Source organism: Buteo buteo, chromosome 13 (genome assembly GCF_964188355.1).
Source record: "Buteo buteo chromosome 13, bButBut1.hap1.1, whole genome shotgun sequence".
NCBI classification, from domain to species: domain Eukaryota; kingdom Metazoa; phylum Chordata; class Aves; order Accipitriformes; family Accipitridae; genus Buteo; species Buteo buteo.
Window position 1 is genome coordinate 26,308,198 of NC_134183.1, and position 27,709 is coordinate 26,335,906.

Sequence of the window (27,709 nt, forward strand, 5' to 3'; positions counted from 1 at the left end):
CTCTGGCTTTAGCAAGGGCTCTCTATAATTTTTCCAAGTACTTCAGATCCAGGAATCAACCTTCAGAGCCTTTTCTCAGTGTATGACATTCATCCTGGTGACACTCAAGTAGCACACTGCTGAAGGACAGCTGGGGCACATCTATATTTGTTCCATTGCTCATTGCTGGCATGTCCCTCTCTGAGCAAAGAGGCGCTCTAGGGTTACAGCAATAAGTCTTCCAACTGCAGTCATAGGAAAGTGGCAGGGAATTGCTTTCATGTGAATTAATTTTTACTAGGCGAAATAAATGTGAAGTTTGATGCCATCTGAGCTATCAGAAGAATTTATGACGTCTTAAGATAGAAGGCAAGTTTTAGGTAGTAACATTCTTTGCTATATATTTTTGATAATTGATGGTCACGGACTTAAACATTCTTCACTGTAATTGTATCTGTGCCTGTAAACTGAGCAAACACTGAGCAATCATTTGAAAATCTTATTTAGGCAGCAGGGTTCCAGACAAGCTTAATTATGCTCATTTTAATTTATGTAATTTAATTTCATTTTGGTAGGAAAAATACTTGTTAATTCACTTTTCTAGTTAGTAGTAGCTTCTAAAGCAAGCCTTATTGTTATAATCATGGGGAAAAAAGTCTTTGTGGGAGCCAGACAACATTTTCTGGTATGTGTCAAGACCTTTTCTCTGTTTAATATGTTAGAATTTGCATGATTAATTTTATCACCTTTAGCATAAATAGTATTTCTGCCTAACTTCAGTGTTTTTGTCTATAGTAAGATATTGCTAGCTGTAGAATCCACACCCATGTCGGCAGTGCCAGGAGACAAACGGTGAACTTCTATGTGTGTTTTCTTACAGATCCGGTAGGCTGGACTGTTTTCAGTCATTGATATAAAACCAGAGTGGGAAGTTTCTTAGCATTTTTCACCAGTTTGAGAAGTTGCTTTCTAATAAGTCACTGACTAGGTTGACTTTGTTAGCTAAGTAATCCTCAGGAATATTAGTAAAATACTCATATAATAAATTTGAGGTGATAGCAAGTACTCGAAACTACAAAGACCATAAAAAGTAGTTTGAAAGTAAAGCTTATGCAAAAGCTTCTGCACAAGCTCTGATAACCTTGATGTCTGACTGACCTTTTGGCTTTTTTTATGTGAGAAAGTAGTTTTAAAGCTTTCATATGCTTCACTTAGCTAGGACTAGATGTTACTATAGGTTCATTAATATTCAGCTGAAATCTTTCCATAAACTCTTCTGATTGTAAACTGCTGATAAAATTGACCTGAGTAGTTTTGTAGCCATGATTTTTTTCGTGCTAGTGAGCAATGGAGGGCTGCGGGGACATTTCAGCTCTGACAGAGCACTGTCTCCGTACTAGCATTGTTTTATGTGCTGTTGTTAATACAGGCTGCTTGGAAGGAGTGGGCTTGGGGAGTCAGCGTTAAAATTGCCTTTGCACCTTTAATGTTGTCCCATGTGCATCTGCTTTATCATACAGCTTTGCATTTCACATCCACATGCCCTTTTCACACCTCCCTCAATGCACAGAATGGACAAAGTGTGCAAGCTCCAGGTCAGAGTGGACTTCTCTCAATTCAGGGGTCAATGACCTGCCTTGCTTCCTAGTTACTGTATGCTTTATCATGGAGATCATCATCAATCTTTTTTTCTGAGCTTCATTTATGTTAAAATACATATTTTCACAGCACCTGAGAACCCCCAAAGGGCAGAATTTTTCCCTGTTCTATGGAAAGGACCTGAGACCTGGACTTAGAATAATATTAAAGAAACCTCAAGTTTCAGTATCAAGAATGGCAACTTGAACAATCCAGAACAGGATTTTTCAGCGCATTTACTAGTATGTTATGTAGCATCAGTGGTCACAAGAGAGGGCATTCCACAGTATGCCTGACTGACAGTTCAGAAAGAGCACTTGACAGCAGCTGAAGGGTGAGCAGACTTCAAAGCAGGCCACCTCCAATTGTAAGGAACAGCACTAAGTCTGCCTGAAGCCCAGTCGCAGTGCTGAACTGAGGACAGGACTACTCCACAGTTGGGAAATCAGACATCAGGGTCACAGATGAGCCACTCAGAAAACATAGGATGCAGAACAGATACAGTGCTCTGCTGTGCTTTGCACAGACATGAGAAAAAAAACAAGCTTCTAGTGGTTTCACTTCAGAAGCTTCACTTAGGAAGCCTACCTCCCCATGTCTACCTCCAGGCCCTGAGCAGTCCTCAGCCAAACCTATTCTGTCTACATATTTTTAAGCAAGAAAAACTCATATTTGATATCCAAGTATGTAGCTAAGGATCTTTCTTATCTTTTACAGGATTGAGACTCATCATCTCAAAAGCCTCACCGAGGATACCAATGTCATCCAGATCTGGCAGCACAAGAGAGTATGAAACTAGTGACCGGTCACCCGGTCTTTCAGCTTTCCCACCAGTCCCAGAGTCTAGTGAGTCTGAGGCTGAAGGCTTGATATTTTATCACATGGATCTTTATGGATCAAAAGAGAGGTTTGACATCTTTCCCAAAGAGCTAACTGGTCAAGAAGACAGATCTCGGGGGGATACGAGAAAGGAATCTGCATTGAGTAGCGAAAAATTTCAGTGCTCACAAGAAGCTGAATATGACTTGGAAAAGGAGGTTGCAGAGTTGGCTAAGATGTATGGACTTGATGAGGATAGAGAAAAAGAGCTTGAGCTTCTTGGAGGACATCTGGAGATGGTGGAGAGCAGATGGCCACCTGCTCGCACAGAAAAAGCAGGATCACAAGGCTCCATATATAATGCATCAAAAAGCAGCTCTCCGATGAAAGACCAAAGTCAAAGCACAAAGCAACAGGGACTTCCTGGAGAGGCTTCTCAAGATGAAGAAGAGAACAAAGCCAGAGCAGAGGATAAGGCTGAGAGCCACATAGGCTCTGGAGGGGGGCTTAGCAGCAGTGGCATGTCGGATGAGTGGAACAGTCAGGCTGCCAGTGAGGAGGAAGCAGCAGATGTTTTTTGTTCTACCTGCAAGATGCCAATCCGAGCTTTTGACAAACTGTTTGGTGAGCACAAGGATCACGAGGTGGCTCAGCTCCCCAGTGCTGTGGAAAGTGAAAAGGTAAGAGTAATACAAGTGTACTGCAGTACCTCAGAAACAGTGTTCAGACATACTAAGAATCACACTGGGTGTTTTGGTAGGAGGAGATTCATAAAAACATGTGCAAGTTGGAAGAGCAGATTGCTCAGGTGGAAAACTTTGCCAGTCACTTGGAGGAAATCTTCATCACTGTAGAGGTAAGGCATTTTTTCTTGGGCTAATTTTGTGGTACTGGGGTTAGAACAGTTTTGACAGACGTAGTGTTCAGTTGTTAATTAGGTGAGTAATTATGGTAACAGAGCACAGGGTTATCTTGCGGTTTGCCTAGACTGAGGTACTTGGGAAAATTCATCCTAGTGAATTTTTTAAGTGGGCTAGTAAAACCACATTAAGCATTTGCACAGACACTTGCACTCAGAAATAAAGTGACCCCCCCACTCAGGTTATCTTAGTTTTAAATGGACAAGGACCTGTGATCTAACTAGTCCATCCAGAATGTACCCCTTGTGTTCATTCAGTTTCATTTACAGAGGTGCCAGATACAGGCAAACCCTTGGACGAGCTGCATCGAGCTACAGCACTTCAAGTGTTGTGCTACTGGTTGGCTGATGTCAACTTGGCCCTGGGGGAAGGGGACCAGCTGGCAGCAAGTCAAACTGAAGCAGTAATTCAAGGCACCTACTGTCTTTTCTCTGCTGCATGTGGCACAGAAGGACATTGGTGCCTGAGCAGTGGGCAGCTGCTGGCAATAAAGCCATGCCTGCTTCTTAAATCTTCCTTCCTAATGCTTTCTCCAGCAGCGAGTGAGGATACTAGCATTAGCTGCTCATCTCCCCCAGCGCAAATCCATGGATCCCACTGGGTTGCCATGGTTTCTGTCATGGAAGGATGTGCTTGACTGTGTTGGTAGAAACACTTGTGAGATTATGGCTAGGATATATCCCTAGTTGTGCTTCCTGGGCTTAGGTTGGAGACAGTTGCCTTCCATCATTGTTTTTATTATAATTTCTGATGCTCTTATGTCTGGAATCAAATCCAACACTCTCTTGTGCCTCAGTGGGGGTGAATGATTAGAATAAACCTCTAAAAATGCAAATTAGTCAAATTACAGCTTCTGTGTACTGGCATTGCCTCCCTGGCAAGGAGAATTTTAGGCAGACCTGAGTAAGATTTTTCTCTGGGTGACTTATGGATCAGGCCTGACACCAAGGAACAAACCCCCAAATGCCTTGCAGGAAAACTTCGGGAGGCAGGAGCAGAACTTTGAGGTGCATTACAATGATGCAGTGCAAGTGCTTGCTCAGAAGTATGAAGAACAGTTGGAAGCACTGGGGGAAGAGAAGAGGCAGAAGCTGGAAGCTTTATATGGGCAGCTGGTCAGTTGTGGGGAACATCTTGACACCTGCAAGGAGCTGACAGACGCAACCCAGGAGCTTTACCTGGAAAATGACAAAGCCAATTTTATGAAGGTAAAGAGCTTTAACTGGCAAGGCCTGTTCTAAATGCTTTGCTGCTTGCAAGTAGTCCCCAGCTAGGAAGTCCTAAGTGGCTTTATTGCTAGAGAGCATTTGGGGTGCTTGGTCCATGATGCTGTCACTGCTCTAGGTGCTTGGCATGGTGGCATTGACTTAGTGGGGCAACAAAATGGGGCCAAAATGCAGAAGCAGCAGCAGCAGAAGTTTGTAACTTGGACGCTCAATGATTTGTGAGTCTCACTGGGGTTCAAAGAGAAGATATCGCTCTAAAAAGCTTATCTCAGGAAACTCTGGAAGCACTTAGTGTTCATTATCTCATGCAGGCTCAGCTCTCTTGCTCTATTCTGGGCTCACAGCCGGCAGGCTGATGCAACCACTTTGGAAGGTGTTTCTTCTTCTTGCTCATTTTGTTGGAAAGTTCAGCTGAACAGGAGGCTCCAAACTAAATACATCAGGAGCTCCTGCAAAGTGATGGATGAATCCCACTGTTGAGGAGGTGTCAAGAAGTTATTTTCTTCTAGCAGGTAGAAAAATAATTGGGAAAAAAATGAGAATTTTCACTGCTGATGAGTGATTGCTCTAATCTGAGTTGTCCTGTGACTCAGCTAGATGGGAACATTTCTATAGCACAGCCACAGTAACTTCTGAACTGGTCAGTAAACAAATCTAACACCTCCAGTCTGCTCCAATGGATCAGCTTGCCGTGTCACTCCAACCTGCTGAGTTCTTCAGATGAGCTGACTTTTCCCATTCCTCTGCATTTCCGGAATAACCTTATCTTCTCCTTAGCTCATAAAGAGTTTTACATCACCCTTAGGAGCCACTATTCACCAAGAAGTGAATAGCTCTTGGTCATGAGCTCTCAGATGCTTAGGTTTCTCCAGGGACTGTACATCTGTCTTCCAGTAATCTGCACTTCTCAGAGTCCCTCCAGTGCAGATAATTTCACTAAGTTTTTTCCTGAGCTGTTGTTAGTTTTTGTTTGTGAAGGATCTGCTGGCACTTGGGACAACTGAGGAAGGATACAGTCTAGAGCCTAGATGGGTAGACACTGGTCTGATATTGCACGTTACCTTACTGTAAATTCAGCCAAGATCTGTCCATTTGAATGAACTGTTAGGTATGGCTTTGTTCTCGGTGGGTAAGAGCCAGTTAGTTCACTCTAAGGGCTGCATTTGGGACAATTCATGTAAGACAGGTCAACAGCATGATGTAGTCGGACTTTGGACTAATGCAAGAAATGTATAATTTCTGTCTTTAACACTCTCTCTTTTTTTCTACAGGCAGCAGTAACCATGGTTGACAGGTAGTATCACAGTCTGGCATTTTGTGTCACATTTCTTCCTGCTAATTGGACCTGTTATTGGAGACACTTGCATGTTCTGGACTCCGTTCAGGCACACAGATGTTATCTAAGCTACTATCTAGAGCTATTGAAATCTTCAGTATTTCTGGTTTAAACTGCAGCAGGAAAAGATGGTCTAAGAAGTTTAACACTCAAAACTTGTTTTGAGCCAATTTCAAAAAACCCAAAGGGAGAGTTAAAGCATGAATAAATCACTGTTTTCAGCTTAGTCATAAGGAACTAATTTCAGTGACTGAGAAACAGGATTGCTAAAGATCTTGAAAGAAGTGCTCTGGATACAAATCTGACTAAAACTGAGCTCCCTAAGTAGATTAGTAACAGGCTTATTTATGCATTAATATAGAGGGGTAGAAAGTCAAGCTGTGGGAGCTCAAAACAGATACTGAAAGATCTTGGAGCAGTTGGAAGAAGTCTTAAGACACAGTAAATCAATTGCAAAAAATATACATTTAAATTGACTGTCATAGTTTGTGAAAACACAGAGAAAAGATACCCCTTTGTTTCAAGTTTAAAACACCTAGAACCATGAGGTCCTGAATTAGTAACAGTGTCATAAATTCAAAATAATGAAAGTCATAGAGCTAATAGCTTGGTTCCCACAGAGGGCTGCTGGGGAAACCTCACTCACTTGCTCAGTGGGAGCGCAGTGTGCAGCAGACAGCTCGCTGCATGAGCAGGGCACAAAAAGTGCGGTCGCTCAGTCTCCTCAGCATCCAGCTCTGTTTGGCATCTTGGAGCACTGATCTGATGTATAGCCATGTATCTCCAAGCAAAGGGCATGGGGAGGCTGAGCTTTGTACAACTATGAAAACATTATTTTAAGGAAATAGCTGTTATTTTAGAGTTTGTGCTTCTTTTCCTCTTACCAATAGGTATCATAGAAAGGTATCTCCAACACTATGGTACTTACAATTAAACATATTTTTTTTCCTACGATTACAGGCTGGAAGAATTCTTAAAGAAAGAAGTGGATTTAGAGCTTTCAACACTGCCAGACTTTGAAGAGCGGGTCATAGATTTCTCTGAAGTTGAACAACTAATGAACTCCATTAATACTATTCCAGGTACTCTTCCTATCTGATCATTATTTCAGACCTATTTACATTTAATTAGGGATATGTATTAAGCAGAAGTCTATTACTTCTTTTAAAGGAGAACTGCAAAGGCAGAATTAGCTTCTCCCTAGTTTTCCCTTTAGATTTTTTTGTTTGCCTATATATACAGAAATGCTGGAAGCTATTTTTGGATATTTTTTTCCCCATTTGTTTTCAGTATAAAATTAACAGAACGGACAAGTTTGGCCTTCCCTGCTTTTGCTGGATGATTTCCTAGAAGACTCACAAAGACTACCCCCTTCCATTGAGGGGTCATGCATGCTTATTGGTGATAACTTGTCCTACCTTGTAGTTGCTTGAACAAAGTAGAGAGGGACACCAGGCTGCTTTAAACAACCTGCACAGCTTCTCTCGATAACCAGATTTCAGTGGCTTGTTCCTCTGCTATTTAGCAAACATTTTTTCTATTATCCACAGGAAACAGAGCAAAACCCAAACAAATTCCTAATAATTAAAAAAATAAAAATACAAAAGATTTTAAATCTTTTCTGGCATACCACAAATGGTCAGAAAGAACAATATGCATTTTTTTATGCCCATACATTGTGTTTTCCTAAAGTAAAATAGCATTTGCTACTTGTTTTCTTGTGCTGCTGACCCCATGTTGTACAGCTTTTCCCTCATCTTTCTTCCTCCAGGGGCTCCTCAGCCCCTTGGCTAGTCCACAGCAATGCAGTGTGTGTCAGATGTTGCTCCTGCAGGGCTGTACTAGCTTGCTGGGGAACTGCAGCCATCAGAGGCAGGGGAGGTCAAGTTTACAGAGAAGGGTTAGGCTGAGGCTTAGGTATTTTGTTGTTTTGATTTTGATTTGAAGCAAGACTAGTACATACACCAGTGACCTGATTATTATCTGCAACTATTTACAGGGTCACCTCCTAACTTTTCGCCATGTGGGAAGAATATGACCCTATTCAATGCCTAGGCTTTGTGCAAACACCTTTGTGAGAGGGGAGGTGTTTGCCTGTGAACAACATACCATGCTTATACATTCAAAAACTGACCCATTTGCCCCTCTGCAGCTCCTTGTGCCCCTGTGATAAATCCCCAGGCTCCCAATACAGCAACTGGCACCTCACTGAGAGTTTTCTGGGGCCTCTTCTCAGATGATACTGTTGAGTGCTACCAACTGTGCTATAAACCAGTGAGCAACGAGAGGAGCAGTGATGAACAAGCAGGTAAGGAGGCCTGGACACAAAGGGACACCTCAGCCCTCCACTGGCAAAACCAGCTGGTTCCAAAGTGCCTCTGGACTTGCTGTGGCAACCAGTGCACTTTTTGTGCACTCTCTCTGCCACCAAAACTGTCATATCTGCCACCACATTTCCTGCTTCTGTCTTTGTCACGCTTCCCCAGCCAGGTCTGCCATGCTGTGAGCTGCAGCAGGACCCATCACAGGAGCAGACAGGATGGGGCAGCAGCTGGGATAGCAGGACTGGGAAGGGGACAGTGTCAGGTCTCAACAGTAGCATTTCTTCTCCTGGAAGGCAGGCAGTGCGTTAGATACACATGCGCTACATCCACTGCAAAGCACAGTATTTTTAGAGAGCAAATCATCATATTATCGGCACGCCCACTGAAGCCCCCACAGTCATTTTACAGTTTATCTCAGTGCTAATAATAGGCTGTAACTCCCCATCACCCACATGCACAAAATAGATCCACAGAACCATCCTAAAATGTCCCAGCCTTGTGACAAAACTGCCTTTGCTAATAATATCCTTTTACTGAAAACACCCACTTCTGAAGTGACTTGCTGGAGTCACTTCTCCAGCAAAAGTGGAAGCCAGTAGAGTGCCAAATGGCCAGTTCAGAAAGAAAAGCAGAACCTATCTAAATTTTGTAAGATGAAGAATGAGAAATGAGTAGGGAAATAGCTTCAGCTCTTGTTCTACTGCTGGGATGAGCTGGCCAGACAGCATCCCTGAATTGGGAACGTGCAGTGTCTTTTTAGAAAAAATTCAGTGACAGATGGGTGACCTTTTTTTCTGTTTTTTTTTTTGTTTTTTTTTCTGAGTGGTGTGGCTCCTTCAGAAGCTGATGCATTATCTGATTTATGCCTCCTTAGAGGAAGGCATGGTAAAACAGCCTGACAGCTAATCAAAGGGTATGGAGCACAAGGAGCTCTCTTGAACTCAGTACACAAAACAGTGTGCCTCAACTCAATTATTTGAGGCAGCTTTGGGGAAGAGTGGGTAACTGTGTAAAGGCACTGTAAATGCTTTGTTGTTTTCATTTCAGAGCATACGCTAAAAGTCAAAGAAACATACTGCACCATTACTAATCTGTTCCCGAATACACAGTATGAATTTTGGGTCAGTGCTTTAAATGCCTCTGGTATCAGTCCACCAAGTGAAAGAACAGTTTATGTAACAGGTAAAAATATTTTATTCATACAACTATGTGACCTTCATAGTGAAATTCACAGTCATCTCTGAATTTTATGCCAGTAATGCTTTCTGGGCGTTTTGTTTCTTCTGATGTAAGTCTACTGACTGCACGGGAATTTCTTACTTTTCTTTGGAGAGCCTATCAGGCCAATTGTCCCTGTTTTAGAGTTGAAGAAACAGAAGCACAGAGACAAAATAAATTATTTAAATGCAAGCATGTAGAAGAGCTGGGAATAAGGCTCAAGTCTCCCAGTTCTGCCAGGTGGATGCCAGCCCTCCTTTTATTGGCCTGTAGGTATTTTGTGGATTCACCTGCAATGCTGCCCTTTGTAACTGCAGTTCAGACAAGCATATTTTGTGAAATCCTGACGTCAGATTGAGCAAGTCAGAGTGAGACTTTCAAGCACTCGTTCCAGATGCCTTTGACATCTTAGAGCAGAGAAGAGATGCACCTTTATGACAAAGATAAAACCAATGATAGAAAGAAGATGGTTGTGTAATCAGTCCCTATCTATGTTACTGCTCTGATTAATTCTCTTGGGACCTTTATAGTCCAAATTAAGTCTTTGAATAGTACTGTTAATCACTGTGCCTGCTGTTTATTGTCCATAGAGGAAGCAGGTTTCTTTAAATATATAGTATTAGTAAACAACTCTGTTCTGTTTTATAAGTCTTCAAAGCACGTGTGTTGCAAACGTCTTCAAGCAACAGCTTAGAACTGTTCTTTTGCTTACTTTTTAGCTCCTTCACCACCTACCATAAAGAATAAAAAGATCCGAAGCTGTGAAAATGCAGCACTGGTGTGCTGGGAATCTAGAGACATTAACCCTGTTGACTCCTACACGGTTGAATTGTCCAAGCTGACAGATGAAGAAAATGGTGATACTATTACCGAGTGAGTCACTATTCTACCAAGTCCATGACCTGTAGAGTTGAAACCATTTCAAGTCATGTGGCATCAGATAGCACTAAGAAAGGACTCATGACCCTTTGGTGAATTCACCTTTATAAACATTTCTCTTAGTAAAATTAATTGTATAATTGTATAAATGTTAATGGAAAATGACTACACAGTGTATGGGAGAAGGGCAGAAACAAATGTAAAAATCTGCATAGTCTGTCACAGACTCTTGCCCCTGCTACTGAACTGTACAAGTGTTGTTGATGGGTTAAAAGAGAAGCTGATCATGTAATTTCTTCTTTGTTGCTCAGAAAAATTATCTCAAAGGCCTACCTTTGTTCTCTACCCTGTCGTTTTCCATGGATTTATTTTCTGTAGATCTATTGTTGGGATTCCTAACTGTGAAGTCCTAATTCACCTCCAGCCAACACAAAGCTATCGCATCTGCATTAGAGCCCTAAACCTGGGTGGTTCCAGTGAAAGAAGTGAACCTGTCCTGATACACACCACAGGTAATGTACAGCTCAGAACAACTCCAGCAGCCTATTGTAGCATCTATTTTCTCAACAGAAAGATTCCTGCTGGTTTCAATGGCCTCTGGATCAGGTCCTAATCTCTTACATCTAATTACACACCTGGTAACCTTTTAGGAATGAAAAAAAGCACTTTTTGTAACAATAAGTGCATTGCTTTAGCTCTGTAATTTAAAATTATTTCTGTCTAGTACATTTGATACTTGAAAGTTACTAATTTCTAAACATTTTAAAAGACAATATCAACCCAATGCCCCCAGATATTGCCAGCTTGCCAAGTACTGACAAACCAATGAAGCAAGTTGTAGTGTGGTTTTACTTTACTTCAGAGATTACCTTGTAACGATGCTGCTGCTGGAAAGTACAGCTGAAACAGTCAGCAATTTCCAGAGTCATTTGGATATGTAAACTCTTCCTCTATATATATTAGAGTGTCTCCAGTTTGCCTGGGGAAGCTCTGAAGGCTGGTTCCCTTTATTCATCAGGAAAAAGGCAGTCCAACTTTCAGCTGGAAGCTTTGCTTTTAGTAACTAACATAGCATTATCATCTCTGCTCTCCGTGTCACACTGGGCAGTGAATAACCTTGTCCCCCAAAGGGAAGCTGGAAGCCCTTTCCCCTCCCAGCCATCTAATCAAAGCTCATTTTAGTGAGTTTTAGGTAGACACCTGTTTTCATCTTCACCACTGCTATAACGATGCTGCAAATTCACTTGGGTGTCTCAAACCTCCCACATCACTCTCAGATGCATTCACACCATACCTGTGTCTCTTCTGCTGTTACCTTCTGTGACAGATTTGCAAATTGTTCTTATTCGGCAACCTGACCACACCCCCATTAATCCACGAAAGGCTATGTTTCAGTAAGAAACCTGTCTGCTATGCATCAGTGCCACCACAGAAAAGAAATGGTCATTCTTAAATCCCTGGAGAGGAAGACTGTCATTGTGTTACCATTGTCTGTGTGTATTTCAGCTGCTTAAATCAAACTCAATATTTGAAATTGCCAATTCTGCTTGCACAGCATGTGTTTGTTTTCAGCAGCACATGCCTGTAATTGTCCCATCATTGTTTGTATTGTATTTGCATTGAAGTAACTTGCAGTTTGATTATAATGATTTCATTTGGGATTAGCATGGAGAGATTTATCTTCTCTGAGTCTACATTATGCAAACAGCTGATGCAAATTGATCTGTCAGCTGCAAGCACTCACCTCCAACACTGGAAATGACCTTTGATTCTTACTTTCTGGGGTGGATACACAAACACCAACTACAAACAGCAGCTGTGACGCACATGGCTGCTCATCAGAGTGCAGTGCATCAGACCTGCTTTGTGAAGTCTCCAAAGGGAGAAAGGCAGAAGTGCTTTTATCCTGGGCTGGCTTAGCTGACTTACCTCTCTGAGGGCTGATCTGATGAGGAGGTGCTGAAGCATGAGGGATGCTGCATGTGGCACCTTTGTAGAGATCCCTTTTCTTCAAACTGTGGTCAGCATTTATATGGAAGAGTGAGGCCATGGAGAGGCCTTTAAACCCCCCTTCTCCTTTCAGTGATTAAAAATAGATCACTTCAGCTCTGACGAAGATGATTTGAAACCGGACAGTCCATTCCAGGGAGGACCCCTCATCTTTGAATAGCTACTTCCTGTGCAATGCCTGCAGCTTTGAGCCCTGGCTGGGTTCAAAACCAGGTTAAGGCCCCTTTTCTGCTTTTCACAAGGCTGTAACTAAACAGTGTTAAGCTGTAAAACACCCATTTATTTGAAAAACTCCAAATGGACAACCTTGTCCTCTCAATGTCAGCCACAGATTCCTTCCAAAGCACTGGTTAATCTTTTTGTGGATCCAAACATTTCCCCGCACACTTGCTGCAAACCCTAATTCCATAAAGAGTTGCTGGAGTTACCCTCAGGCATTCTCTCTTGCAGGCACCTACTTCTGCCTTAATGAGGACACAGCCCATCCTTTACTGGCGATTCTAGATGATGGATTTACAATAGCATGCGATGAACTGGAAAACCCAGAGTGTGATCTGCCTGTCTATGATAACAGCTTTACGAGGTATATGGAAGAATTTCAGTTGCAACTAATTAATGCATGTGGTTTGTGGCTGGTATGCCCATGACACACCCCTACCTTGAATTTAAATCCACTAAAAAGGTTTACTAGTATTGCAGCTCTCCTCACTTTCAAGCCAGGCACCGACCAAGTAAAACTTCCAGAATGTATGTGTGTGTATAATGTATAGTGTTTTCTTCTGTCCTGGTTTTTGTATAAGTGACTATGGTTGTCTTCAGTTTTAGACACTGCAAACATCTTTGTTGGTCATTCTAAAATACAGATTACTCATCTTTTAGAAAATCAGATTTACTTTAAGGTATTTCAGGTTGGGCTCCTAAGATAACTATTCAGTTTGAAATGGTAGGCTTTCCCCATAGTTCCTTGGAGAGTAAATCTCCATATCAATTTACCCAGGCCCCATAGTTTCACTGGGGTTATCGTTCCTGAGCACCATTACTGAAATCCCTGTGGCTTGCTGCTCTTTTCTGAGAATTTCTAGGGTAATTAATACATATTATCTACAACATCTCCCTTTGCATGATCTGTGCACCAACTTCTATTAAATTCCAAAACTTTCCTCCCATTTAGTTCTTTACAGAGCCCCAAAACTGCAGAAAAATGTCACAAGAAAATAAATAAATCAAACCCCATATACTTTTAATACAGCACTAGTGGGATTTAAAAAAAAAAAAAAAAAAAAAAAAGGAAAGGCATAATTATTAGGTTCTCTCTTAATTACAGTGATCCAGCACTTGCACACTTCCAGGACTTGAGGAGCTGCTCCTCTCTGTTGGCTGTTGCTCCCTCTCTCCTGCCCCTTCCTCTGCAAGCTGCCAACGTGATAAAGCCTTGCACATAATGTGCAGGAGTCTCTGCCCATCCTTCCTTGGTCTTGGTTTCACACGTGGAGATTTGGCAGCTGTTTTTATATAGCTCTGTCCAATGGAAACCACCGAACACTCATCTTATGTAAAACTTGTTCACTACAGCAACTGCTACAGAATGGGCAAAAAAACCTCTTGGTGCTTTGGGCACCTGACTCTCTTCTTTGAAAGAAGCTTCTGTAGTTCAAAGCACAGCTGGTCTGTTTGTTGTTTTTTTTTTTCAAATAGATGCCAGGAAGTGTCTAATGGGGCTTTCAGCAGCTCTCACTGATTTTGTGAGTTTAAATCTCTCTCTCTCTCTAGCTGCTCTTTGGAACTTAAGCATCACTTTGAAATTAATGCAAATTCATAAAGAGGATTACAGATGCAGCCAGCCACAATTATGTCCAAACCTGCTTACACATGTTGGACACACTGAGCTAAATTTGAACAGGTATTTAAGTGCAAAAGCAAATGCTAAGGAAAGGAGAGGGATCTGAATACTTACCTCTTGCTGAAAGATCTAGCTGATACTATTTGGGCCTACAGATCCTACTTTCAAAAAAGAATTAGGCCCTTTGCCACTGAAATGAGAGACTTAGCTTGCTGAAATGCATGTTTCCAGTCAGAACCACAGAAACAGCATATAACCAGGACAGGCATCTGCAGACACAGAATAATACAAGCCCTTAATAACTTAGTCCCTCCATGGAAATGCAGTGTTACTAGAGGGCTCGGTAGGAAACAGCCAGGAGATAGATGATTCTCTTCATTAAAGTCATCATGGTAAGCCTAAATGGGATTTCATCCCACTTCCACAGGGTGCTTTTATGTTTCACATAAACAGCCAGAGCTGGCACTCATCTCATTCTGAACTCTGAGGCTGAGTTTTTGATGCCACTGTGAACTTTCAGAAGCCTCTTTCATGCCAAGATACTGTGGAAAAAAAAAAAAGAAGAAGAAGAAAAAGCTCCCAAGCTGAAATGACTAACACTCATACTACAAGGAAATTACATCGCAAACTCTTCTTTCTGAGGTTTGATCTCTGAGACGCTAATGTGTTTCCTAACCACAGCAGCTCCTACAGTCTGACTCAGGTTTGCCTTGGTGGCTTTGCAACTCTCATTACTATGGTAATATTTTGTTCACAGATGTTTACCCATCCATTTTGCATCATTCCTTTTCCTTCTCAAGCTGTAGCAACACAGTCCTGATTTTAGCAGCCTTTAAGCTATTCCCAAGACATCTACATGCACTTGCAAGAACTGTACACTTGCTTTAAGTGATTGCTGCTGAGGTGGCACAGAGTACAGCTATCTTGCTGTGCATGCCCGTCCTTACATGTCAGGCCCTCTGAATGCTGAGTGCAGCTCTTTCTCAGCATTACCTAGAGGTAGAGGAGCTCGTAGTGTCTGCCAGCAACATCCTTTGCCTTTGTGATTTACAACTTTAGATGACCCTACCACAGAAACATACCGGTTGTGTGTGACTCCCCATCCAAAACTGAAGGTGTGTTTTGAAACCTGCTACCCCTGTGATGCAGCAAAGACAGCTAATATACCATGTACTTTTCCTGAGGAAAAGCTGGGATGTAGTCTTACAAGATTCATGTTGCCATCTTAAATCAAGTTAGGGTGTTTCAGAAGCATTGGCATGGGTTATTTTGCCCAACTTTCTTGCTTCAGAACCTGTTTTTTTGCAGACTTGCATCTTCAAAGCACCCAGCTCCTCTAACTCTGAGACTCTGCCTGTAAGTCAAGCTGAAGGCTCTCTCTGTGGTATATTGTCTTTGTCTCTCCTGCACATCTTGTTGAAGAGTTTTCTACATGATTCCTATCATAAAGGCTAGGAATGACAGTCTACTGTTAAAACTTTTCATGGCCCAGGTACCTAAGCATATTCTAAGCTCTTCTACTGTGTTCAGTTCTTGCTCATCTCTCCAAACACAGCATAGTTAGGTCTCCTCCTTCCCATCTGCCCCAGGAGTTTCATGCTGTTACAGTGCTCAGTTCCTAGTGGTGAGTGACATTTAAAGCCCTGGGCTGTTTGGGAAGAAAATAGAAAATCTGTAGCCATTTTCCCCTGCTATACTGGGGTTCACCAGGGCACCCTCTTTTCTAGCAAGTAATAACTTTCCTGGAAAACCCAGGCAGCGTAGGATGTTGTTCTCCCCTATTCCTGAAAGTGCCCAGGGCACTTATTTATACAAAGCTACTCACAGGTAAAAACAGGGTAGGTGTCACAAAGAAACCTGCAGGTTCTGTGTCAGGTCCTCAGCACATGGACTTTGCTGCAGTCAAAAATCCATGCTACATGCACTGCTAAGGAGACAGCAAAAGTGGCTTTTGTTTATTGGTATGTAATGTCCAGGTACATTACACACCTAAAGATTGTAAATAGCATTGCAGAGAGTCCCTGCCAAAGCACATATTCCTGTCTCTCTCCCACAGGTGTATTGGGATCCTGGGCAGTCTGATCCCATTTCCAGGAAAACATTACTGGGAGGTGGAAGTTGAGGAAGATACAGAGTACAGAATTGGCGTGGCTTTTGAAAACACTCCGAGACATGGTTATCTGGGGGCAAACAACTCATCCTGGTGCATGAGGCATATCATCACACCTTCAAGGTAAGGGCTGTGGAGGCTACAGGTCTCCTACAGGAACACGTCCTACCTGTACACCTGCAGGCAGAGCAGCAGAGAGCTCCTGCTTGCAGGGGGCAGCCAGAGGTTTTATATCAAAGCCCAGACAAAGCACTTGACCAGGGGCCTCTGACGTTCCACCGTTGGCACTGTGAGCTGGTGTTGTAAGGATACTGGAACCTTTTAGCAAATTCTTCTACTTAATGACATTCTCACGTTGAAATAGGCAGTTCCAGAACAATTCTGGATAAAATCTGCATTACAGAAGTTAGCTGTAAAGGCCTTGTTTTAGGTCACTGAAACCCAGGTGGGAAGACAGAGAGTAATAGATCCACGTAATCTAGAAACTACATATCTGGCAAAACCCAGATGCATGCAACTGGTTTTGATCTCTTTCCTACCTATGGAAGAACCTAAAAGCCATATCTGCATGCAGAAATGCCAGCTCCCCGTATGCCTCAGCTGAACCTGCTGGCTCTCTCCCTGATGCTATTATTTTAGCGTCATTGCCTTTGACTCCCATGTGAGATTTGGGCACCCTGTGAAACACCCAAGAGCAAGAAAACAAGTCACACCCCCAGGCATCCCCGACTATTGCCTACTGCCTGCCTGAAGGGCTCACCGCTCAGCCTGCAGGAGTTGCCAGGGTGCTGCTGGGTCCCCTTGAACAGGGAGCCTGGACACCACCTGAGTGCCCTCAGCATGCACAGTCAGTAAATGGTAAGGATGGCATCGCATGGACCCAAACCTGCATGTCCTCTGCCTGCTGGTACACAGGGAGGCTTTACATGCAGCTCAGTTGGCTGGAGCACACCCTCCTCCCCAGGCGCCTGCTGCTCTTGGCTCCCCAGCAGTTGGCCTGCTGCATAGCCAGAATCCTTAGCAGTGCTGGCATTCGCCTCCCACAGAGCAAGAAATGCTGCTTAATGAGGGAGACCAAACCCACTAAAGCTAATGACTCTCTCATACCCTGCAGACAGGCTAATTTGACTTCCTTGCTATATTGAGCTAAGAGGTACACTGAGGTTTGTTCTCATTCTTCTGGAGCAATGAGTACGGACTTCAGAGAGAAAAGGGAGCTGGGCCATTGCTCAGTTTGACTCACTGCCATACCCATTTCTGCAGGGAAGTTTTCTCAGGTTTGAGTGGTGTGGGTGGAGAAGGTGGTTAGTGAAGAAGCTGGCCCTTACAAAATGCCAGATAACTCACTTCAGCTGAATAAATCTTCTCATTTCTGCTCAGAAAGGCACATGTTCCCATAGAAGTCTCATATTTTTGGTTGCAGCGTGCCACACTAGGGAGAGCTGTTTGAGTAACTGTCAAATGACCTCAACGTTACTCGAACAGCGACTACACAGGGAAGAGGGCTACCCTCATGACAAAGCTGCTTATGTACAGAGCACCTTCCTGGCCTCCAACAATCCAGTCCAGGAATCACAATTAAAAGACGTCACCCTCTAGAAGATGAGCATGAAGAGTGGAACTTCCCTATCAGCACTGCCCTGGCTGAGCAGGGAAGTCTTGTAGGAAAAGCAGCCAGAAACATCATTTAGAGAGTGGGGTTGAAAAATGATGTCCAATAGTCTGGAGGATGCCTAGCCACACTGTGAGTCAGGCAGCCTCTGCCCAAGGGATTACGCTCCCTCACTGCTGCTGCTGTAAGTGTGGGCGTGAGCAGTTCCCATAATGTTGGCAGGAAAGATGGCTCAGTACCACAGACCCTCGGAGAGCAATTGTGCAGCATGGCAGGGCCAGGAAGGACAGGACCGAGTCATCACACCAACTGCCTCAGCAGCATCTACAGCTGTATAGCAGCAAGGCTGAGGAGACCACAAGTGTTGTGCCGGGGCAAGCCTAACTGGCCTAACAGAGCACAGCTCCTTCATGGAGGGACTACTTCAGGTTAAACCTAGTGGCAAGGGTGCACCCTCTGATTTACAGGGAACCCACACTGTGCTCTGAGACATGGAAAAAAACAGAAATCCCATTTGTGCTCTGGCCTCGTCCATATCTAAGGGCTACCACCCAACTATTCGCAGACAGACTCGGATATGAAACAGGAGGCCTGTTACGCAGGTTACACAGGCAGGTCTGAGCACTGTGGGATAAGGCTGTGGAAGCGCAGAGCACACCACTCCTCGGCACACACAGCCATTGCTCAGCAAAGTAGATGGGACTGGGGCAGTAACCACAGGGCACACAGGAGGGATGGGACTGTGAAGCAGGAAGCATACTCTGGAACATACCTATGTGCACAAAGCTCCCTTTGAGAGCAGCCAGGGTACCCTCAAGTTTTTTGTCTGTTTCTTACCTACAGGCACAAGTACGAATTCCTGCACAGCGGGATGACACCAGACATCAGAATTACTATCCCCCCGACAAGGATTGGCATCCTGCTGGACTATGAGAACTGCAGACTGTCATTTTTCAATGCAGATATTGCCCAGCACCTTTATGCATTCAACTCACATTTCCAGCATTACGTCCACCCTTGCTTTGCTTTAGAAACACCTGGTATCTTACGGATACATACTGGAATTGCAATACCCCCATGGACTGCCCTCCCATAACCCATGTTCTGCAGCTCCCACATCTACACATAACCTGCATTGAGCAATGCCCTCTTTCAGCATTAACTGCTCCATCACACTCCCTTATAAACCAGCTCTCTCCCAAGACAGACAGCAAAGCAACCCTGACCCAAACCAGGCGCCAGGCCTGAGCCCTGATGACAGTTTCTCTCCTCTTAGGCAGGATCTTAGGAGAAAACCATTATGGTCACAAGATCCATCAGCATCCCAGAATTCTCCATTTAGAAATAGATACCATCCTTCTCAGAGGTGACACTGTCACCAAGCAGCAGTGGCAGCTGAATCACTGGTTCCCCCAGTACCCATTTGAGGCCTAGGGAACTCCCCTGTTCCAGAGTGATCATTAATTCCACTCTTCTGTCTGCTGAAGAGCCAAAAATTCAAAGAAAAACAAAAATAGCAAAAGGCATAATCACCGTACAGCTGCTAGACAGAGCTGAAAACACTCCAACCATGAAGATGATCTCACAATCAAGTATTCTTGTTGCTACATGAAGTCTGTGACACAAGATAATCAAATACGCCTCCCTTGTGTGTGAACTGTTAGCACTTACCATACACAGTGAGGCTTTCTGAAATACCCAAGCATGCACTACAGTCTCAAATATTAAAAGACATTTTTACAGAATGCCCATGCTTCCCATTCATTCATCCAGGGAAAAAACAAAAAAAACAGCCGAGGCCTTTTGCAGTGCTTGATTGCCCCTACAGAGAAACCGAAAACATCATTTTTAGCTCGTTCTTTTTGGCCATGCTCACCTCCACTTGGGTATATCCTCCCCACCTACAGATCTGTTCTCCCCCCTCAGCACTGAAGAATTCTCACCTGGATGCCGTGCCCTTGAAGCTTTGGGTGTCCAGTGGGGGCTGGAAGTACTCTGGCCCAGCATTCCACTGAAATGTCCTTGTTCAGGCTTCATTTCCAGGCACTACACCATCAGGCACTGCCTGTCAAGCAGGCTTGTCTAGCTCTAAACAGCCTCATTCGTGTATGTCAAAGCTACCTGAATTCAATCAAGAGTCATTAACAGAGAATCTTTTCCACAGATTTATTGCACATTCATTACAAAAATCATTGTTTCAAGTTTCCATTCTAGGGAATAGTCAGGAACGGGCAGCGGTGTCTACAATATACAGGGTCTTACAAATAAACACAGCCTAGCAAAACTGAAGAGATTTGATGTAGAATTGCATGCCAAAAGCTTGTCTGTTCTTCCCCAAAGAGCTTAAAAAAAGTCTCCCCAAAATAGGCTTTGCAGCAACCATAAAAACAGGAGTTGAATATGTCATTACAGCAGTGATTAGTACCATCTTCTCTTGGGTATCTGTTTTGCAAGCCTCAAAACAAGACAGGTTTAGCAACATTGAGCTATGTAAGTACAGAGTCATTTCTTGGCCTACCAGGAATTCAGAGATTTCCAGGGCAGAAAGGGTTATTATGGTCACTTTGTCAGACCTCCTGTAAGGCAGGCCAGAGACTTTCAGTTGCTATGTCTTGCACTGAGCACAACTCGTGTCCACCAGAAACAGGTGACTCAGCCTGCAACCACTGCCAATGCAGCAGGCAGGAGGTGGCCACGTGAGCCCTGCTGACATTGGCAAGGCCATACCAGAGAACAGCAGCTAAAGCGTACAGCTCCTCTGCCAGGGAATGAAGTGGCGAGAAAGCGCCATTCTTTGCTTAAGAATGTGTGCTTTGATACAGGGTCCAACTGCCACCACCCACTGGAACATGTTTTACCTTTATCTGCCAAAAATAAGAGCGCCACACTCTCGAGTAGGTATCTGAAAGAGTAAAACACACGAGTATCAGAGCAGAGGTATGAGGATGTCCGAACCACCCAAGAAAGCCTTTAATGCAGAAAGGCTGCTGGTGACCCCGACGATTCTGATGAAAGCAGATGTTCTGTTGTGAACAGTCCCACTGCTCCCCACCAACAGCTTTCACCTCAAGTGTTTAAACCATACCTGTATCCTGGCGCCAGGATTAGCCGTTCACTTCAGATGATACAAGAACCCAATCCAAAATATTTTTCAACTGGTGAACCATCCTGGGAGTCCCCAGGGTTTCACAACCCCTCCACAGGACTGCTGCAAGGACAGATTTTCTGAGCTAAACACAAGGTGCTCGGAAACCCTTGTAGTGGGACTCTACGGGTACCAAACAGCTCCATCACTACATTGCCAGCCTGATGAATCTGCTGGAGAATGCAGGTCTGATGGCTAAGTATGGAGCAGCCTGCTCAGCAGAATGTGACGCAGTTGTCATTGCTAGGCATGGTACAGAACAGCTAAGGCAGCAACAGAAATATCTGAAAAAAAAAAACCAAATAAACAATAATTGGCTACTAGGTTAAAAACAATATGGGAAATGAGTTTGCATGTTTCTGTTTAATAAAAGCTTCACCTGTCAGCAATAACCCAAGCACTTCCTCCCTTAGCAATCCCAACCTTGTCACTTAATACAGCAAAGGAAAAGGCATGAACAACCTCAATTTTTCAAAATGAGCTGTCACTGTGAACTACCTTTATATACATCCTTTACAGGGAGGCCACCACTTCCACTACAGGGTCTACTGATCAGACCAGTACAGCACCCAAGCTGGAAGTTCACATCAACCTCATCTTTCTGTATAAGCCCACCAGACAGGGGGAAGCGCAGGACACCTGTGAGACCGTAAGGGCCAAACCTGGAACAGAACTGGAAGCTGTATTTGACAGTAAAAGGGGAGTCTCCTAATGACACTAAAGGGCATTAACAAGTCCAGCATGGTACCCCAAGGCAGACTAACATGAAGCGTATTTAGTTTATCTGGAAACCTAAGTATAGCACTGATCTTGGAGAACTGTGTTGAGCTGTTCATCTGAGAGCTATTTCTTTCCATTGAAAGGTCTCTCAGATGAGGCAAAACCAGTTCTCATCTCTAGCCTGTCTACAGGAACTCAGGCTCACTACTGAACTAGATCACGCGAAAAGACAACAGTTAAAAACGTCCTTGTCTCTGACAGTGAGTTATGTACTGCAAGATACATTTTTCCTGGTACCTCTTGGCGTTTTTCTTCCTGTTCCTTTCCACTCTGCACATTTACTGGCACACAGCAAAATTCATCCTCCGTGAAGGACAGAAGCCCATGCCTAAACCTCTGGTATTGGCCACCTGAACCCCACAGGCTGCCCTGATTTGCAGCAGTGATCTACGTATCCCTGCAGAGCTTGCAGCAGCAGCAACTGCCAAAGGATGGGACACCCCCAGGTACACCTCACCCAGCAGCTAACTGGGGACTTTGCCAGGGCTGCCCAAAGGCCCTTGGGCTTAGAAGGAGTCACCCTCAAACCCTTTTAGGGTGAGCAAAAAGGATGACTTTTTCCAATTCCCTTCTGTTCCCTCTTGATTTAAAACAGCAGAACACATTGTTGCCACTGGAGGGCATCACACAAAGCCCTTTCATAAGGCTGCACCCGTTATGAAGACAGGTTTACGCAAACATTCTATGGTTAAACAGGGAAGTTACGGTTTCCAAACTGGCTACCATAATCCTTCAGCACGTCCAGTGTCCCTCCTCACCCAGTCCTGGAGCCAGGAACAGAGGGACCCACGGGCCTGTGAGCAAAAACACAGAGGTGAGACAATGTCAAAAGCGCAAATACAACAACAGGCAATACAACAGCCCTGAAATATGGTTTATTGTGTTCGATTCAAACCAAACACACCCACCATTTTCTACAGAAACACCTGACTTTTAACTTGCTCCCTCTAATTGCTATTAAAACCTTGTAGGTAGATGAAGTAGGTCCTGACTTTCGCTCACAGGCAGGCCTTGTTCCTCCACCATTTAATTTAGGAGGATAGTATCAGTGGAGTCCATATAATGTCACTGGCTCCACTTTCTTAGTCCTCCAGATGAATCTCTGCAAGAAACTCCTGGGAAGTCTCAGGAACTGAGTGTGCTCTCACAAAGACGACTGCACAGCCTAACTACCCAGCCTGCCTTCCTGACCTGGAAGGCAATTCCCTATTCCTGCCCTCAGGCTCGGCTGTATCTTTGCAACTGCCCACTTTTGCGTTCCAACAGTAACCAAGACCACTCATCAGCAATGCAAAGCAAAGCAGCCCGGGACCATGCAAAGGTGAGGCTCCGCTTCCCATTCAGCTCAGCACCTCGATTCCACTGACTCACTGCAGAGCCCTGGGACAGCCCAGGACACAACGCTGACTTTTTGTTAAATGTTCTCTCCATTGCTTTTAAGCCAGTGTGCTCAATCGCCAGTATATACTGGCACTCAGCCGTCCTGGCCCCAGCTTACTTAAACCTTTTCCAAGCAGGCTTATGTTTTAAACTTCACTTGTTCTGATGCAAGCAATACCGAGGCCATAAACTGCTTCACAAAAAGGGGCTGCACTCTCTGCCAAAAGGGTGCTTTATCCCGCACCGAATAAAAGCGTTTCTCTGCAGACGCAAAGCTGTGGCTTAAACGCAGCACCAGAAGGGCTGCAGCAGCGAAGAGCGGGGTCTCAAGCCAATTCATAAAACCAAACCCGCCGGCAGCCCCTCCTCACGCAGGCAGCAGGGCCCAGCGGGCACCACCAGGAGCAAGGGGCCGGGCAGCGCTTACCTGCCGCCCCGGGGAAAGGGCTGCGGGGGGAGCGCCTCTTCACCAGCCTCGGTACGGCCACGGCCGCGTCCAGGCGAGACGCACGTCGCGGCGGCAGGTCCTGCAAGGCGCCACACGGGTAACGAACAGGGCCGCGGGCCGGAGGCGGAGAGCGCGGCGCACGCCGGGCGGCTCCTGCTCTGGGAGCGGGAAGGGCGGCCCCGGAGGGCGCCCACCAAAGGGGGCCCGCTCTGGCGGGAAGGAGACGAGGCCCGGCTCCGCGGGGCCTTTACGTGACCCGGCAGCGGAGCGAGGGCGAAAACCGCCGTCCCTCACAGGGAGGCCGTTCCCGAGCTCCACCGGCCGCCGCTCTCCCGCCCTCGGGCGGCTTAACCCGCCGCGGGCAGGGCGGAGGAGACGCTGCGCCGGAGCGGGGGCGCGGGCAGCCCCCCGCCGCCATGAGGGCTCCCCTCCCGCCTCACCTCGTGCGGCCGCCATTTCCTGCGGGCGGAGGCGCCGTGCCGTGCGGAGCCGAGCCGAGCCGAGCCGAGCCGAGCCCCCGCCCCGCCGCCAGGAGAGGCCGCCCAGCGCCGCTTCCTGCCCGGGCGCGGCGGGGGGCGGGCGGGCATTTGCCGCCGGGCGGGGGCCGGCTCCTTCTTTCCTTCAATAAACATCACCTTACAGCCGGGCGCCGGGCGGGCGCTGCCTTCCCTCCGCCGGCGCGGCCGTGGCGCAGAGCCGGCCGAGACGACTCGTGTTTCACTCCGGGTGGGATCTCCGTCCGGCAGCCGCTGGCCACGCGTGGCGCGGGGGAGCGCGGTGGCGGCGGCCGCCGTCAGCCCTCCTGCCGCCTGTCCCGGGGGAAATGGTGGCTGCGGAGGCGCCCGGGGACCGGCGGGAGCCGCCGGACTGCGGCGGAGGCGGCGGCTGGTTCGGGACGGCGCCGAACGCAGCGTTTCGCCGAGGAGTAACTGCCCGAGGCCGAGGGCACCCCGTAGTACGCCCTGCCGGACCGTCGGCCGGGCCACGGAACGGCCTATTCCAGCGACGGCTCTGTCTATAGCTCATCTGTTGCCTCGAGCAGCCCTCTCCCGAACGCCACCATCTTGTGCAACACCTGCTTATCTTGTCCATCTCCTTTCCTTCCGACAACAAGTGCTTGATCCCGCAGATCTAAGCACGTGAATAACATCCTGCTACTGGGTCGGGCGAGCGATTTCCTTTCCCCCTGCGCCCCGCTCCGGGCACAGCTCGGGCACAGCTGAGTGAGAGCCACCAGCTCCCAGCAGCAGCCCCCGGCTTTCCAACAGCCAGGCTGGGGCCGTGACAGAACTGCCGAGATACCTTGACCCCTGGGGCAGGTGGTCCACAGCTCGCAAAGCCGCCTGTGTGGACCCTCCCCATCCAGGCTGGGCTGGGCCAAAAGTAGCGTGCGGAGGCCCTCTACTTGGAGGTATTTTGCAGCCAGTGAGATACACTCAAGTTTTCTCTCCATCTCTAAATAAAATTCCTTATGTTGCATCTACAGTGTTGGGAAGTACGTGGTCTGGAAATTCCTGGGGCCGCCCCAACACCTCCTGCCCTGTCCTACTCCCATGCTGACCTGAAAGCTGCAGCTAGGCTGCTGGAGTAAACCTATTTGTTGTGCCTGTGCAGTTAGATATATTTCACAGCCTGTGTAATAAAACGCTGGATGAACACCAAAGAGCCTCGCCATTTATAATCTGAGTTTGGAAACATTTCTTCTAGCAAGACTCAGTAGCAGCCCTGCTTGCCTTCGCTCCTTTGGTGTGGCTTTTCCTGCCTCCAGGAAAGCACCTGGTGCATTTAGTATGGGCCTAGGCTGTGGGAGAGCTTCAGTATCCTCAGACTAAAGCGTTTCATGTCTTACAGGTTGGCCCACCACCAGTCAGGCTGGCCAGCCCAACCTGAAGCCTTATTTGCGTGTTTGCCACCTTGTGCCATAGTGCATGGTTAGGAGGGCTCAGCTATTCACGAAGCTGCAGCTTGTCTGCAGCTTGGCCTCCTCTGGACCAGCTGCGCTCCTGGGTTTCACTGCACTCCTGATTCCTCAGGGCCTCCCAGGACAGCCAAGGGCAGGAAAAACAGCCACGGGAGGGAAAGCTGGGGTGCAGATGGTTGCTAAGGCTCAGCACAGAGGCAGCTGTCACAGGTAGGGACAAGCTGCTGGGCTTCATTCGTAACTTTTTATTCTTGCGCAAGGCAAAGAAATAGCCAGAGGTAAAGAGCAGTAGCCCTAAACCACCTCTGCAGTCTCTGTATTCTGGAGGTAACAAAGCTCTGCTTGGCCTCAGCAAAAGAAAAGCAAATTGCTCATCAGACTCCTCTTCCAAGCAAAGTAAACACTTTGCCTCCTGCCCTTGAAATGGCTTATCAAAGAGCAGTATCTCATCAAAGCCTCTTTCAAATCTGAGCTAACTACTGTTTGTGCTATTATTAACTGGAGTCAATTTGGGAAGGGGAGCTAGGGGGCTTTGATTGCTCTGACATGAAAGCTTTAAAGAAGAGAAAGAAGTCATAGTATCAACCTGCGATGCCATGGCATACAGATGAAAGCCTAGGTGTCATTTTTGCCTGCGGAGCCTCACCGTGACTTCAGTGGCCTGACTTTGGGGTAGCTCAAGCCTGATTTATGAACTGCAGTTTGCACCCTTGGGTCCCACAGAGCACGACCTTTCCTCCTCTCCAACACCCCACAAAGGCAGGGAGAAAAAGTCACATTGCTTCCCATACATGGAAGCATGTGGTCTACAGTGATGATTTATTAAGCCCCAAATTTCTGCGCATACCCAAAGAGATCACTTGTATTGACAAACGGGAAAGGACACTTAAGAAGCAGTCCGACTTCCTCACAGCCCATCAGATGTAAAAGAAAACCTTTGTTCCTGGTGCAGAACTTAAAATTTGGCATCATCATTGTTACAACCTGTTCTCTTGCTTTGCATTTCTCTGTCTCTGCATTAACCCCAGAGTTAATATCTGGCTCTTGGAAAAGTTAAATAAGCTGAAAAGTCGAAGGACAGACAGACAAAAATACACATGCATATACAAAGATCTGTTTAAATTAGAAATTGATATGACTTTTTTCTTTTGCTGCACATGGAAAAGCAACCATTGGCTTTTAGGCTGTGTGGTTACCCTCTTGGTCCCTCAGTGGCTTTCTGCATATTGCTAGTGTATCTTGGCTGACACTGGGTCAGCTCAGTTGTGAAGCTATGAAGAGCAGGCCTGTGCAGGGGTGGCTCTCTGTGCTTATGGGACTGGTATCAAACTGAAGAAAATCTTAGCTTAGGGAGCAACTTATCAGAAGAGGCGGGAACAGGTCTGAACTTTGCTCAGCCACGGCACCGTGGCATTTCAGGTACAGACTATAATAATGTGACCATGTATTTGCAACCAGTCTCAGGGCAGACTTCCTTCAGAAAGCCAAAATTATCTAAAAGGTGAATCTGTGGGTAAAAAATAACACCTAATAGGCAGATTATGAACTGAACTAAGCCAATGAAAGCGAAGTATAACTTCACCAAAATCAGTGCGTTGGGAAGGTTTTTTACTTGAAAGTCCTGAGGTGGGGCTACTGGTGGGCAGATGTTTCTCTGTGGGATGCCAAGTAGGAAAAAAAACCCCAAAGTCCCTTTTTTTCAGATCACCTTCTAGAAACACTGTTGACTCTTGTTACAACAAAAGCAACACAAATACCACTTTGCTAATACATAGGGAGCCAGACTTAAACATGTCACTGGTATTTACTTAACAAATATTGTTAGGTATGTACTCTGATGTGGTTCAAAGAACACTTGTTTATTTAAAACAGCTTATTTTAAAACAAGGCTTTTTGTTTTCTTTCTTTTTTTGTTCCTGGCATGAGACAGCAGCTAAAACTTTCTGCTTTCTGACCTTGGCTTGTCAGAGATTTGTCCTAACAGGGGAAAGCATATTTGCACTGAGTCTGCCAGCTTGGATTTTCAAGAGCTGGGAGAAGCTGCTCACTTGTAGGGCTTGGCTGTATGGTGAGGAGAATTTCATTTTGCTCTCACGATGTCCTGAGAACTGTCTATTCATGCAA

At 45.7% G+C, this 27,709-nt stretch overlaps 1 protein-coding gene and 1 non-coding gene across 4 annotated transcripts; one reads left to right on the plus strand and one right to left on the minus strand.

Moving 5' to 3' along the window:
- The first annotated feature begins 190 nt into the window (after positions 1-190).
- Positions 191-19,656, plus strand: FSD2 (fibronectin type III and SPRY domain containing 2). Of its 3 annotated transcripts, none has more exons than XM_075045168.1 (13): positions 191-348; positions 2,335-3,116; positions 3,197-3,292; positions 4,331-4,564; positions 5,854-5,876; positions 6,879-7,000; positions 8,071-8,226; positions 9,290-9,424; positions 10,180-10,333; positions 10,718-10,851; positions 12,800-12,932; positions 16,246-16,422; positions 18,755-19,656. In XM_075045168.1, exons 2-13 carry the CDS (start codon positions 2,376-2,378, stop codon positions 19,005-19,007), a joined length of 2,358 nt encoding a protein of 785 aa, XP_074901269.1. In that variant the 5' UTR covers positions 191-348; positions 2,335-2,375; the 3' UTR covers positions 19,008-19,656. The 3 variants fall into 3 exon arrangements, with proteins under 3 accessions (XP_074901269.1, XP_074901267.1, XP_074901268.1); XM_075045166.1 differs by having other exon boundaries at positions 199-359; XM_075045167.1 differs by lacking the exon at positions 191-348 and adding an exon at positions 387-664.
- A 3,143-nt stretch (positions 19,657-22,799) lies between these two features.
- LOC142039287 (small Cajal body-specific RNA 15) lies at positions 22,800-22,930 on the minus strand. The gene has a single exon (XR_012652862.1).
- Between the last annotated feature and the right edge of the window lie 4,779 nt (positions 22,931-27,709).

Coding starts and splice junctions, on each gene's coding strand:
- FSD2 (XM_075045168.1), top strand. CDS start 2,376: ATGTCATCCAGATCTGGCAGCACAAGAGAGTATGAAACTAGTGACCGG. Junction 10,334..10,717: donor AATGGTGATACTATTACCGA/GTGAGTCACTAT, acceptor TATTTTCTGTAG/ATCTATTGTTGGGATTCCTA. Junction 12,933..16,245: donor TATGATAACAGCTTTACGAG/GTATATGGAAGA, acceptor TCTCTCCCACAG/GTGTATTGGGATCCTGGGCA.